The following is a 14,075-nucleotide window of genomic DNA, read 5'->3' as shown; positions in this document are numbered from 1 at the left end:
GCCACCAGGGAGGCCCTATTTCTTGCTTTTATACACATTATTTTGGTAACACAACGATTTCCTATAGTGATATTTACTTATATTTACAGGAACCCTCCTCCTAACTGTTTTAAAGCAACAGTGTGTAATAGACCGTTAGTTATTTTGTTTACCTGATACCATATAACAACCTAGGCTGATTTTTTCCCCCACTAGAATTCACTGATGTTCTTTAAAGCTCACCCCTCAGCTGGTTAGATACTGTGTTTTTTCTATTCAACACACATCCACTGAGTTCCTCTTTGGGTCAGGCTCTGTGCTCATCTTGTTATGAAAGACAATTTTTTCATGTTAAAACTTTTACACTTTCTGTAACTTGGTGCTTCTATAAATTTACAGAAGTTTGACCAGTTCCAAAACCTAGTTCTTTTCCTTTAGCTGCATATTAAGTAGCCCAAGAAAAAATATCTCTATGTATGTTTTTGTTTCCTTCCTCCTTTCTCCTTTTAAGGAAGTAGAGACCTCTTCAGCTTTTGCATCACTTTAAAAAGTCTTTGTCAATTTCTCTACTTCCTCCATCCCCAACTAACGAGCTATAAGTCTAAGAGCAAAGTATCTATATTCTGTTCTCAAGGACTAAGGAATGTATGGTTGGAGTGTGGGTGGCTTGCAAGAGCAAAGGAAAATGAGGGATTTAGTGCCTAGGACGAAAGGATCCTACATTTGTAAGCAAGACTGTTGAAAGAATTTCTTGCCTTGAAAATGTTTCGGGATGAGCGAAGATATGATCCACTTTCCCTCTAGGCTCATGGTCATGTTTGCAGTTGTGGACGTAGCACTGACGAGAGTGATGGCTGAGATCTTATGATGGCTCTGCTCCAGGACATGGCCGTTGAAATGAATGGAGAACAGTTCTGGCCCAGAGCTCATTCCAATCAGATGCCAACTGATGTGGTCATGGGCACAAACTGTTATATCTGAGGGAGAGAGAGAGAGAGAGAGATGGGGGCCAAAACAGTCAGTCAGCAGTCTGTGATAACAAATTCACTCACCAGGTACGTATCGAGCACCTGCTTTGCATCAAGCATTGTGCAAGGTTCTGGGGGTACAGACACTCCCATTTTCATTCCTGCCCTAGAAAAGCAGACATCCGAGTGGTGGGCAAACAAGCAGTCACAACTCCTTGCAATAAGTGGTATTATAGAGCCCAGAGAGGGGGGACATTTGTTTAGAAACACAGGGATTGCTAAGGCCAAGGAGAGAAGAAAGTAGGTGACCAACCATCCTGGTTTACTGAGGACTGAGGGGTTTCCCAGGAGGCAGGATTTTCAGTGTTAGAACTGAGAAAGTCCTGGGCAGGCCTGAGTAGTTGGTCACTCTAGTACCAATCTGGACTCAGCTGGAGGGAGTTGCCAGAGCCTCCAACAGGGCTGAGTTTAAGGGCCTAAACCTCTAATCCTAAAAGGGCTTGATCCTAACAGGAAGAAGATGTGAAGATGCTTTAAGGATTTTATACTGTTTCTTTGCCCACTGGTTGATTTTTTTAATGACAAGGCAGTGAATTACTGTGTGGGTTATAGGATCTCCTTAAAATGCAGTGGACAAATCCTCAGTATACTGGGTCACTGGGAGCGTTTCATGGATGGAGTAATGAGAACTGAGTACAAAAGCTGTCTGGCTCCTTCTTGCTCCCACAGTGACTCAGAAAATGCTGATTCACTCTATGGGAGATTCCAACCTCTGGCTTCTATCCTTGGCTTGGGTTTTAAATTTCAGATCTATAATCACTCGATACTAGACTGTGGGGCCATGAATCAGTCCCTTACCCAAAGAGGGGCTAAGGGCTTGTCTTGTTCAGACCATTGTAACAAGACCAATTCCTAGTATCACAGGTGAGAACAAGAAGCTGGAAGGTAGGAGGCTTTGGTGGAAGAATTTGTCTGCCTCCAATCAATGCATATATTGGGTTGAGCATTTCATACATCTGTATTAGCGTTTATCATATTTATTCAATTTATACTGCCCCATAAGGCAGTTTTACAAGCATTAACTTTTCTCAGTTTCTACTACCAGCTACTTTCGACCCCAGCTACTCTGTCTTTTTCAACTATAAATTCATAAATTCTATGCCCTGATAGAGTTATTAATTTTTATTTTTTCATATGGGTTATTTTGGCTTCTCCTTCTCTATATTTAGACGGATGATTTACTTTGCCAGGACACAGATACAATTTCTCTTTTGACCACTCCCCTCTAAGGCCCATAGTAGCTAACATGCTATGTTATCTGTAAAAAACTTCTTAAACACCCTGTGCACCAGGATAGATGATTAACCCATTTTTTTACGAAAGCACGTTGAGACAACTAACTGCTAAAAGCCACACTAAGGTAGAGAAGTGAGCAAGGTGTGAACTCAGATGTGCTGACTCAGTTAACTAAGTTTTTAAACTCTGAATCAAAACCCGGGGTCACGCTTCCCTGGTGGCGCAGTGGTTGAGAGTCTGCCTGCCGATGCAGGGCACACGGGTTCGTGCCCCGGTCCGGGAGGATCCCACATGCCGCGGGAGCGGCTAGGCCCGTGAGCCATGGCCGCTGAGCCTGCGCATCCACAGCCTGTGCTCCGCAACGGGAGAGGCCACAACAGTGAGAGACCCGCGTAACGCAAAAAAAAAAGAAAAAAAACCAAAACAAAACCCAGGGTCATCTTAGTATATTTGTAATGACCTGGGTGGGAAGATAGAATCAAATGAAACGGAATACAATTTAAAAGCAATGTCCAGACCTCAACTCTTCACAAATTTTATTTTTAGTAAGAGAAGCCATTTGTGATTTTCAGATATAGAAAGCAGCCTCTGAGAAACTTAGTGTTTTGAAGCATAGTTTATTTAATAAAGTAATATTTTCTTTTTTCCCATTTATCCCCCACAGGATCTTTGGTTCTAGGTCATTTCTATCAGAGAGAAGTAGAAGTGGTTTAGGTGGGGATCAGTTTTTTTTTCTCTCTTAACAATTGTTTTGATTTTGCTTTTTCACAAGAGTCTAAATGTAAATAAAAAGAGAAAAACATCCCATATGCCACTGAATATTACTCATCTACCATGTTTTGAAATGCTAGTAGTATTTTTGTATGTTGGATATTTCTCCTAATCTCCTGTTCATCTTCACTGTAAGTGTCTTCATTGCATTCTTCCTGCTGACCCTTCCTGCTGAGGACTGGCCTTGAACTCTGTTTTGTAGGGCTTCCTCTCTGGAAGAAAACATGGTCACCATGCAGCAGGGACCACACAACTCACTGAAGGAGACTAAGCTGATATCCTGGATGTCTTCCTGGAGATGTAGGCCAAGGTGAAACCTGCTCGGAGCACTACATGTAATAAGACTGCACACTCCTTCTCTTAGGTAGCTTCTAATTTGTCTGTTGTACTTGTTAGTTAAAAAAAGCAAAAAAAAAGATTAAATCTTGAGAACCACTGAATTAGATTACATTACCTTTCAGATTAGGAGTTAAAAAATAGTGAGTATGGTCAACTACCCTAGTGCCTTTAGGAAAACAATGGGATCAGTGCTTCAACTATTTTTGGATAGTACACAGCCCATGTGTTACCTGGCATTGTCCCATTCACATAGCCATTGACTGTGTACATTAGGGATGATGTCTGGTTCCAGCTTTTACTTTCATCAAACACAGCAAACATCAGTACATGTTGCTTGTCAAACATCTTCTGTATCCCATCCTCAGTTAGGGTGCCTGTGAAAAAGACATACTTTTAATAGCATCCCAGATAGAAGGCTCTCGTTAGCTATTCCTAGATAACAGAGTTTAAGATAAGCAGCCAATCATAATGATGTCAACTGTAAAGTGTTCTTATAAAGATAGCATCTGTCAAGTAATAATGATTGAAGGCTTATTAAAATCCTGGTGCCACCTTGTTTCTTTCTGGCACCTGATAGCCTTGAGGAATGGGGCTTTAAAAGTAAATTTGATCTGGCACAGAGAGAAAACATGTGGTGACTGTCAAGGCTTTAGTAAAAGTATCCATTTCTTCCAGTGTCAGTAAGTCAATGCAGGGACTTACCTGGTGGTGCAGTGATTAAGAATCCACCTGCTGATGCAGGGGACATGGGTTCGAGCCCTGGTCTGGGAAGATCCCACATGTCGTGGAGCAACTAAGCCCATGCACCACAACTACTGAGCCTGCACTCTAGAGCCTGCGCACCACAATGAAGTGTAGCCCCCGCTCGCCGCCAAGTAGAAAAAGTCTGTGCACAGCAACAAAGACCCAACACAGCCAAAGAGAAATAAAGAAATTTATGTTAAAGAAAATAAGTTAATGCATAGGTACCGTAGCTCATTTGGTCAACGCATCACACTCCAAGTTTAATATAGCCATCTTGCTAGTACGTGTAATGGGACGCTAGAGAATTGGTTGAGAGGGTCAAGATTAATCCACTCTCATGAATAAAAAATGCACCTGATAGTAAAATGAAAGAAGAGACTTTTATAAGTTTAAAATTTTTTCGGTGTCATCACAGTATCTTCTATACCAGGCAATGAAAATATGTATTTGTATAGTGAATAAATGAATTAGGAATGTATGTAGGTATGGTATGCGTGTATGTATAGACAGATGGTGAATCCATCACATTATCTCCCACAGTGCAGTTTGTTGTGGTTGTTTGTTTTAATGAAAGATGGGATGAATTTGTTTGGGGTAAAATAAAAGTCCAAGCTTGCTCCTAAGAATCCCAGCCAATGAAATTTCTCATAAAGTCAGTTGAGTGTGTTTGAAACCTACCACTCAAAGTGTTCAGCTTGTTTACAAGAAAGGAACCTGGAGTTTTGTGTATTTATAGACCAAATTACCAACCCAAACCTCGGATCTATTACTCAAAGTTCTTTCCAAGTACTCTCAGCAGAGTATGGACTGCTGTATACTTTCAAAAAGACTTGGCCTTGAGGTAAATGTTACGGATCATATGGGCACGGCAGCAGAACATACTCTCAGACAGAGATTTACTTGGGAGAGACTCCCAGGACCGAGATGAAGGAGGGGTTTAAGAAACAGAGGAAGATTGCAAATCCTCAAATATCAGTGTCAAATGATGATCTGATTTCTGCACCCTTCTCTGCTTGATTTACGAAAAGATACCAAGACACTCCCAAGCCTCATTCCATTATAGTATCTTTACCAATCCAACATCTTTGCTCTTTTGATTTTTTTTTTTTTTTTTTACCTTTCTTACAAATAAGCAGAGGTCCAATCAGTCCAGAGTTGAAGTCGTGTACCAGATTTTCATAGGAGTAATAGATATATGTGAGGCATGGAGGGTCATCGTGGGTGGGCCCACTGTCCTCACTGATATTCCACTCATAGGTATATTCTTGACCCGGAGCTACAGAATCATCCATCCTCTCCACAGGGAATGTGTGGTCAGGGTAAGAAGCACCTGGAGACGTAAAAGCTGTGAAAACATCTGGATAGTTTCTGAGAACAACTTTTTCATCACTCTCAAGTCTGGGGGAACATAAGTTCTCTATGAAGATATATATGCCTTTCTATAGAAAGCCTTCATTATTTGGAAAGATTCACATATATTCACTTCTATGTCTATGTAATTATAAAGGCTTTGATCCATGGTGATCTGAAGTGAACAAGAAATGTTACTAGTACATTATTTAAAGTTTAGCAAGCTAAGTTTCCAGAGTATCTAAATAATTATTATTTAAATATAATCAGATAAGTGAATCACCTTTGACCAGAAAATCATCTCAGAATAAGATGGGTTAAATCTTCTCTGTGATGTATGACAAGACATTTTTTTTAATTTTTAAATTTTTTATTGAAGTACAGTTGATTTACAGTGTTGTGTTAGTTTCTGATATACAGCAAAGTGATTCAATTATATAGCTATATCTGTATCTTCTTTTATATATTATTTTCCATTATCATTTATTACAGGATATTGAATATAGTTCCCTGTGCTATACAGTAGGAGCTTGTTGCTTATCTATTTTATATATAGCAGTTTGTATCTGCTAATCCCAAACACCTAATTTATCCCTCTTCTATCCCCTTTCCCCTTTGGTAACCATAAGTTTGCTTTCTATGTCTGTGAGTCAGTTTCTGTTTTGTAAATAAGTTCATTTGTATCATATTTCAAATTCCACATGTAAGTGATATCATATGATATTTGTCTTTTTCTGTCTGACTTCACTTAGTATGATAATCTCTAGGTCCATCCATGTTGCTGCAAATGGTATTATTTCATCCTTTTTATGGCTGAGTAGTATTCCGTTGTATATATATACCGCATCTTCTTTATCCATTCATCTGTCAATGGACATTTAGGTTGCTTCCATGTCTTGGCTATTGTAAATAGTGCTGGTATGAACATTGGGGTTGTGTGTATCTTTTCAGATTAGAATTTTGTCCAGATATATGCCGAGGAGTGGGATTGCTGGATCATATGGCGACTCTATTTTTGCCTCTCACTGCTGTGGCCTCTCCCGCTGCGGAGCACAGGCTCCGGACACGCAGGCTCAACGGCCATGGCTCACGGGCCCAGCCACTCCGCGGCACGTGGGATCTTCCCGGACCGGGGCACGAACCCGCGTCCCCTGCATCGGCAGGTGGACTCCCAACCACTGTGCCACCAGTGAAGCCCCAATCCTTTACTTTTTATCTTTGTCTTTAAAGTGGATTTCTTGAGTTCACCTTAAAGTTGGGTGTTGCTTTTTATTCAATCTTAAAATCTCTTAGTTGTCGTGTTCTTCCCATTTGCTTTTAATATAATTACTAATATGGTTGGGTTTAAATCTACCATTCTGCTATTGTTTTCTATTTGTGCATCTGGCTTTTATCCATTATTTTCTTTTCTTTCCTACTTTCTTTTGGATTAATTGAGTATTTTTTATGTTTCCTTTTATCTCCACTATTGGTTTATTAGCTTTGCTTTGTTTTATTGGCGATGCCCTTCAGCTTACAAAATACAACTTTAACTTATCATAGTCTACCTTCAAATGATCTTATACCATTTTACTTATATTATAAGAAACTTGCAGTAGTATATTTCCATCTTCCCCCTCCCAGCCTTTGTGCTATGGTGGTCATCCATTTCACTTCTACATGTATAATATACCCCATAATAAACTGTCATTATTTTTTGCTTTCCAGTTTAGATAATCAGCTATCTTTTTCAGAGATTAAAAATGAAGAAAAATTACTCCATACTTACCCATTTCTGGAATTTTTATCCCTTCTTGTGGCCCCAAATATCTCTCTGATATAATCTTTTTCTGCCTAAAGTACTTCCTTTAACATTTATTTTTCCTGGTCTGCTAATGAGAAATTGTTCCTGCTTTGTATGTCTAAAACAGTCTTTATTTTGCCTTCATTTTAAAAGGATATTTTTCCTTGGTGTAGAATGTCAAGTGGACAGATTGTCCCCATCCCCCCACACCCAGTACTTTAAAGATGTCCCTAACTATCTTCTGGCTCGCATTGTTTCTAATGATATCTGCTATCATTCTATTTTTTTCCTCTGTGACTTTATTTTAAAATTAATTAATTAATTAAATTTATTTTTTAGCTGCATTGGGTCTTCATTGCTGCACGTAGGCTTTCTCTAGTTGTGATGAGCAGGGGCTACTCTTCGTTGCAGTGCACGGGCTTCTCGTTGCAGTGGCGCCTTTTGTTGCGGAGCATGGGCTCCAGTAGTTGTGGCTCATGGGCTGTAGAGCGCAGGCTCAGTAGTTGTGGCACACGGGCTTAGCTGCTCCATGGCATGTGGGATCTTCCCGGACCAGGGCTCGAATCCATGTCCCCTGCATTGGCAGGCAGATTCTTAACAACTGAGCCACCAGGGAAGCCCCCTCTCTATGACTTGTTTCCTCTGACTGTTTTTAACATTTTCTCTTCATCACTGGTTTTCAGCAATTTGATTATGATGTGCCTTGGTGTGCTTTTATTCACGTTTCTTCTTCTTGGTTTTGTCAAGCCTCCTAACTTTGTAGGTTTATAGTTTTCATCACAGTTTGAAAGTTTTCAGCCACTATTTCTTTGAATATTTTTTTCTGTCCCTTCCTTTTCTAGGATTCTAATTACAGTTTACTCTTGAACAACATGGTTTAAACTGTGCAGGTACACTTACACGTGTTTTTTTTTTCAACAAATACGTACTACACCATCCATGGTTGGTTGAATCTGCAGATGCAGAACCACAGATATAGAGGACAGACTAAAGTTACATATGGATTTTCGACTGTGTGGAGGGTTGGTGCCCCAATCCCCACATTGTTTAAGGGTTTACTGTACACATATGTCAGATCACTTGATATTGTCCCATAGTTCACTGAAGCTCTGTTCATTTTGTTCAGTCATTTTATTTGCATGTTTTATTTTGGATAGTTTCTATCATTATGTATTAATGTTCTCCAATATTTCTTCTCCAGTGTCTAATGTGCTGTTAATCTCATCCAGTGTACTTACCATTTCAGCTATTGTATTTATCTATAGAGGTTCCATTTATGTTTTGTTTTTTTTAACATTCCATCTCTCTCCTCATCATGCTCATACTCTTCTCTACCTTCTAGAACATATGGAGAATATGTATAAGGGCTATCTTAATGTCTTTGCTTGCTAGTACTATCATTTCTTTTTTTAAATTTAAATTTTATTTTAATGTAGTTGATTCACAATGTTGTGTTAGTTTCAGGTGTGCAGCAGAGTGATTCAGTTATACATATACATATATTCATTCTTTTTTAGATTCTTTTCTCATACAGGTTATCCCAGAATATTGAGTAGAATTCCCTGTGCTATACAGTAGGTCCTTGTTGGTAATCTATCTTATGTATAGTAGTGTGTGTATGTTCTTTTTCTGGATCTGTTTTTATTGATTGATTTTTTTCTTGATTACGGGTAATGATTATCCTGATTTTTTGAACACATTAATTTTTATTAACATTGTGAGTTTTACATGTTGGTTTTGGGATTTTGTTGCATTCTTGTAACAAGTATTGGATTTTATGCTGACACATAGTTCAGACACTTGGAATCAATTTTATACATTCAAGTCTTATTTTTAAAGCTTTGTCATCTCCTGAGCGGCCTATAGTCTAGACTAATTTTGTCCAACTTCTGTTCCTTCTGGTGATTCTACCCAGTACCCATTTATTAGGAGGTCTTTCCACTTTTGATGGTGGGAACATACACTATTCCTGACCCTGTGTGTGGTCTAGGGACTGTTCTGTCTGTTTCTGTTTGGTGGTATTTACCTTACCATTAATACTTCCTCACATACATGTGCATATTAGTACTTAGTTGAAGACTTGACAGGACCTCTCACTGAATTCACAAGAGCTCTTTCTCTGTAGCTGTACCATTCTCTCTAGGACTCTGCCCTACAAATCACAGGTTCCAGATACTATGGGCTACCCAGAATCTAAACTCTATTTCTTCAACTCAAAGAGACTGCTGGGCTCTGTTTGGGTTCACCCTCATTGTGAACCTGGAAACTCTCTCCAGGCAGAGGACTCACCTCATTTGTTGTTATTCCCTCATGGATCATTCTCTTGCATTGTCTATTGTTCAATGTCTGAAAACTGTTTCATGTTATTTTGTCTGCCTGTCTAATTGTTAAGCAAAAGGGTAAATATGGTCCCTCATGTCCAAAAGCCAGACTCTGAGATGCTGAATTTCTATAAGAAATAGTTTATGCTGTAGCAGTGTCAGCTACCCTTGTCTAATTGCACATCATCAGGAAAATCTATTCCACTCAGAAACACTCATGTGAATTTGCATGGCATCATGTGGGAAACGAGGAATATGCATCCATCAGCAATGGGGCATTTAGGCTGCAGCAACATGCATTGCTGTACCACATGAGGTTCTGAGTATGGAAGTCATAAGATAGAAGATTTGAATATGTACATCTGGATTCACTGACATGTTCTCCATAGGACACCATTCTGTGTATGGAAGAGAATACAACCAAACTTGAAGTAATATTGTAGTCATGATTTCATTTGCTTTAGAGATAGGAAACAAAGATGGACTTTAATACCCTCAGAAGCTGCCAATTTTTGTAGATGATTAAGCTTAGAGCATAGGGGAAAAAAAGACTAGTTATGGATGGACCATAAAGTCTTTACTGAAGACAGGAGACTGAATCAGGTTACTATTAGGTCAACACAAATCCAACTGTGTCAACTCATTCCATCAAACTTTTGTCTCACCCACAGGATAAAGACTAAGTTTGTTACTATGGCAGCTGAAGTTATTCATGAGTGTGCCCAATCTACCTATCCAGTATCATCTCCATTTGTATCTCTATGTCATGCATATTTTGTACTCCACAGCAATTTACTATGTCTAAAATATATTCCAAGTTTGCACTCTTCTCTGTATCTCTATAGGCATCACTATAGGACAAGCCTAGACTCCAGAATTAGTCTGTTAACTGGTCACTGGGATTCTGGCATAAGAGGACCCTCATAATCTATTTCCCAGCCTGTAGACAGAATGATCCCTTAAAACCCCATATCTTACTTTGCCATTTTCCTGCTTAAAATCCTGACAATGGCCTCTTATTTCTCAAAATCCTTAACATTGACCACAGGTCCATTTATGACCTACCCCTACTTCTCTCTCCATTCTCAACGTGTGTGACTTTTCCCCTTGTTTACTATGTATCATTCACACTTGGGTCTCCTTTTAGTTTCCCAGAAGTGCCAAGTTACATCCTAGCTCAGGGTCTTTGTAGATATTATCCCCTCTGCCTAGAGTGTTCTTCCTCTTTTTCTTCCTTTGGATAAATGTGTGCTCATCCTTCAGATGTCAGGTGTAAGCTTACTTCTTCCCTCATCTGTGATTGTGCTGGTTTTTTTTTTTCTTTTACAGCACTCACAATTTATAATTAAGTATTGATATATGTGAGATTATATGATTAATTTTATTTCTTCCTACTAGATAATAATTATTTGTACCATGCACATTTCTGTCACTAGAATATGAGTGACTCAAAGACAGGTGCTGGATTGTATTTGTCTTAGTATCTCTGGTGCCTTTCACAGTACCTAGCATGGAGAAGGTGCTCAATGAATGTTTATTGAACTCTTAAGATTTAAGGTCCTATGGTCTAGAAGCAAGGTCATAAAGTCTAAACTTATGTGTATGTTTGTTAGAATTGCATGGCATTAAAACATATTAAATGCCAACATTAACAATATGGAGATATTATATAAGAATCAGGTTGCTGGTTTCTCTTAAAGAATAACAACAACAACAAATAAAAACCTGGAGATCTGGTGACACTGGATCAAATTCCTGCAGAGAATTTGGCTGGATCTGAGTTTTGGCTGCCCCCTTCAGATAGGACACTAACTATCTGATCACCAGTCCCTACTGGACTAAGTTTTTCATTGAATTACCCTCCTAGCTTCTGTAGGCATCTAAGTTTGTGACCCTTGTGCTAGTGAAAAGCTTAACACGGGACTTTGTTGTATCTTTTTTTCCCCCGCAAAAGATATCCTTTTGACACTGATAACCAATATTTAATAGGCTGAACTTTCACTCCATTGATAAAAAGGATTTGAGTGTTAAAATTATCAGGAGCTGAGAAATGTTAAAAGCTGAAATAACTTCCTGTGAATAATAAGATTATTCCAGTCTAAGTCAAAAAGAAAAAAGAGTTTATGAGGAAGAGTCTCTGCTAATAAACATAATGAATTATCACTGGAAAGTTGCAAAATAGCTTTGGTAGCAAAGCACAAACAGGACTGATAAGGAGATCTGCCCTCTCAGGTTAAACCTTGTCTGTTGACTGAAATTCTCATGGCAAGTTGTTGACTAAAGCTATGTTGAATCAAGCATGATGACCCTTATTCAATGCTTCATGCTTTGTGATCTCATGAAGTTAAAAAATGATGTTTCTGGACATAATACTTCCACTGTTCCAACTGTGATTCTACTATAGGAAATTCCTATAGTAGCAAATGGCATTCATAAGCTCTCAAAAGGACAAAATGTGATATTCTTTGTAGGGTGAGAGAGAACTTTTGAAGTTCTTCCTCTTTCTCTGGATAAACATATCCTATAGGTCAGTTTACTCATTCCCTGATCTCTGATATATATCATATAATTTCACAAATATTTAATTAAGAATTGTGATGATACTATAATTAAAATATTTATGAAGTTGTATGATTAATGATACTTTCTTCTGCTAGACTGTGGGAGAAAGTACATGAGTTTGCGGGCAAGAATTGAAATTTCTTGGTTGTACCACCTGCTAACTGTGTGAATTTGGGAAAATTTCTTAAACTCCCTTTCAGCCTCAATTTTCTCATTCATAACTTAAGATAATATAATCATTTTCTAGCAACAATATTATCATTTTGATGGGTTCTGAGGACTGAAAAATATATGTAAAACGTCTGGCACCTAACCAATGCTATGGCAACCTGTGCTGATATACTTTAGTATTTTGGCTATTTCCTTTCCAAGCCATTTTTATTTACTTACTTACTTATTTATTTATTTATTTTTATTTTATTTTATTTTTTTTGGTGGTACACGGGCCTCTCACTGCTGTGGCCTCTCCCGTTGCGGAGCACAGGCTCCGCAGGCTCAGCGGCCATGGCTTACGGGCCCAGCCGCTCTGCAGCATGTGGGATCTTCCCGGACCGGGGCACGAACCCGTGTCCCCTGCATCGGCAGGCGGACTCAACCACTGCGCCACCAGGGAAGCCCCCAAGCCATTTTTAAATTAACATAACCTCTTTCATTTATGAAGAAATGAACTTCATACTTCTGATATGATTTATCTTGTGTTCTTAATTTCTCTTAATACACGTGAGAAAGACTGAATCTATTCTAAAGGGGGTAAGAACCGGTAGTAAGATCAGGTAACTGCTCACAATCACCGGGAAAATTAATACATTTCAGAGCAGGTGGAAAATAACACATGGTCTTTACTTTCCAATCTGGTCCTCAGTCCCTCAGTTTAGTTCAGTAATGATTGTCATCATCATCATCTATGTTCCAGACTCTGGGCTAGGTGCCAGGGCACAAATGTAAGGAAGACAGCCTGAGACCCTGAGGGGCTCACAGCCCAGTTAATAGTAGATTACATGCTGGTGCACTGGTTGTCATGAATTTCACTTCTAGATTTCTTCTAGGGCCACTTCAATGGAGAAGCCATAATCAGAACACATTGTTCAACTGTAATGAGAGCAACCAATATAATTTTCTAAGAATCATGTAAGAGGCTCTAACACATGCTAGATATAGCAGTGTAACCAATTATCCAACTATATCAAATTTAATTTTAAATGGTGTTACATATCCAGGTTTATTTAAACATATAGTGGTTTTTAATATCTACCTCATTGACCAGAGTAAATTACTGGGAATTTCACATTCACATGTTAGTTAAACATAAGATAAAGAGACAGAAGAGGCAAGAAGAACTACAATCCTGCAGCCTGTGGAACAAAAACCACATTCACAGAAAGACAGACAAGATAAAAAGGCAGAGGGCTATGTACCAGATGAAGGAACAAGATAAAACCCCAGAAAAACAACCAACTGAAGTGGAGATAGGCAACCTTCCAGAAAAAGAATTCAGAATAATGATAGTGAAGATGATCCAGGACCTTGGAAAAAGAATGGAGGCAAAGATCAAGAAGATGCAAGAAATGTTTAACAAATACCAAGAAGAATTAAAGAACAAACAAACAGAGATGAACAATAAAATAATTGAAATGAAAACTACACTAGAAGGAATCAATAGCAGCATAACTGAGGCAGAAGAATGGATAAGTGACCTGGAAGACAGAATGGTGGGATTCACTGCTGTGGAAAAGAATAAAGAAAAAAGAATGAAAAGAAATGAAGACAGCCTAAGAGACTTCTGGGACAACATTAAGTGCAACAACATTCGCATTATAGGGGTCCCAGAAGGAGAAGAGAGAGAGAAAGGACCTGAGAAAATATTTGAAGAGATTATAGTCGAAAACTTCCCTAACATGGGAAAGGAAATAGCCACCCAAGTCCAGGAAGTGCAGAGAGTCCCATACAGGATAAACCCAAGGA

The 14,075-nt window shown here is 38.8% G+C and overlaps 1 protein-coding gene across 1 annotated transcript in view; it reads right to left on the bottom strand.

The window, feature by feature from the left end:
• The window catches only part of F5 (coagulation factor V), an 84,146-nt gene that overhangs the window by 47,635 nt on the left and 22,436 nt on the right, over positions 1 to 14,075 (bottom strand). The window contains exons 4-6 of the mRNA XM_019918728.3: positions 5,215 to 5,427; positions 3,584 to 3,727; positions 735 to 956 (exon numbers count right to left, since the gene is read on the bottom strand). Coding sequence (XP_019774287.2) covers positions 735 to 956; positions 3,584 to 3,727; positions 5,215 to 5,427 — 579 coding nt within the window. The remainder of the gene's footprint in view (positions 1 to 734; positions 957 to 3,583; positions 3,728 to 5,214; positions 5,428 to 14,075) is intronic.

This window comes from Tursiops truncatus, chromosome 1 (assembly GCF_011762595.2).
Source record: "Tursiops truncatus isolate mTurTru1 chromosome 1, mTurTru1.mat.Y, whole genome shotgun sequence".
Classification (NCBI taxonomy): Eukaryota; Metazoa; Chordata; class Mammalia; order Artiodactyla; family Delphinidae; genus Tursiops; species Tursiops truncatus.
This window is presented reverse-complemented; position numbering and strand designations above follow the sequence as displayed.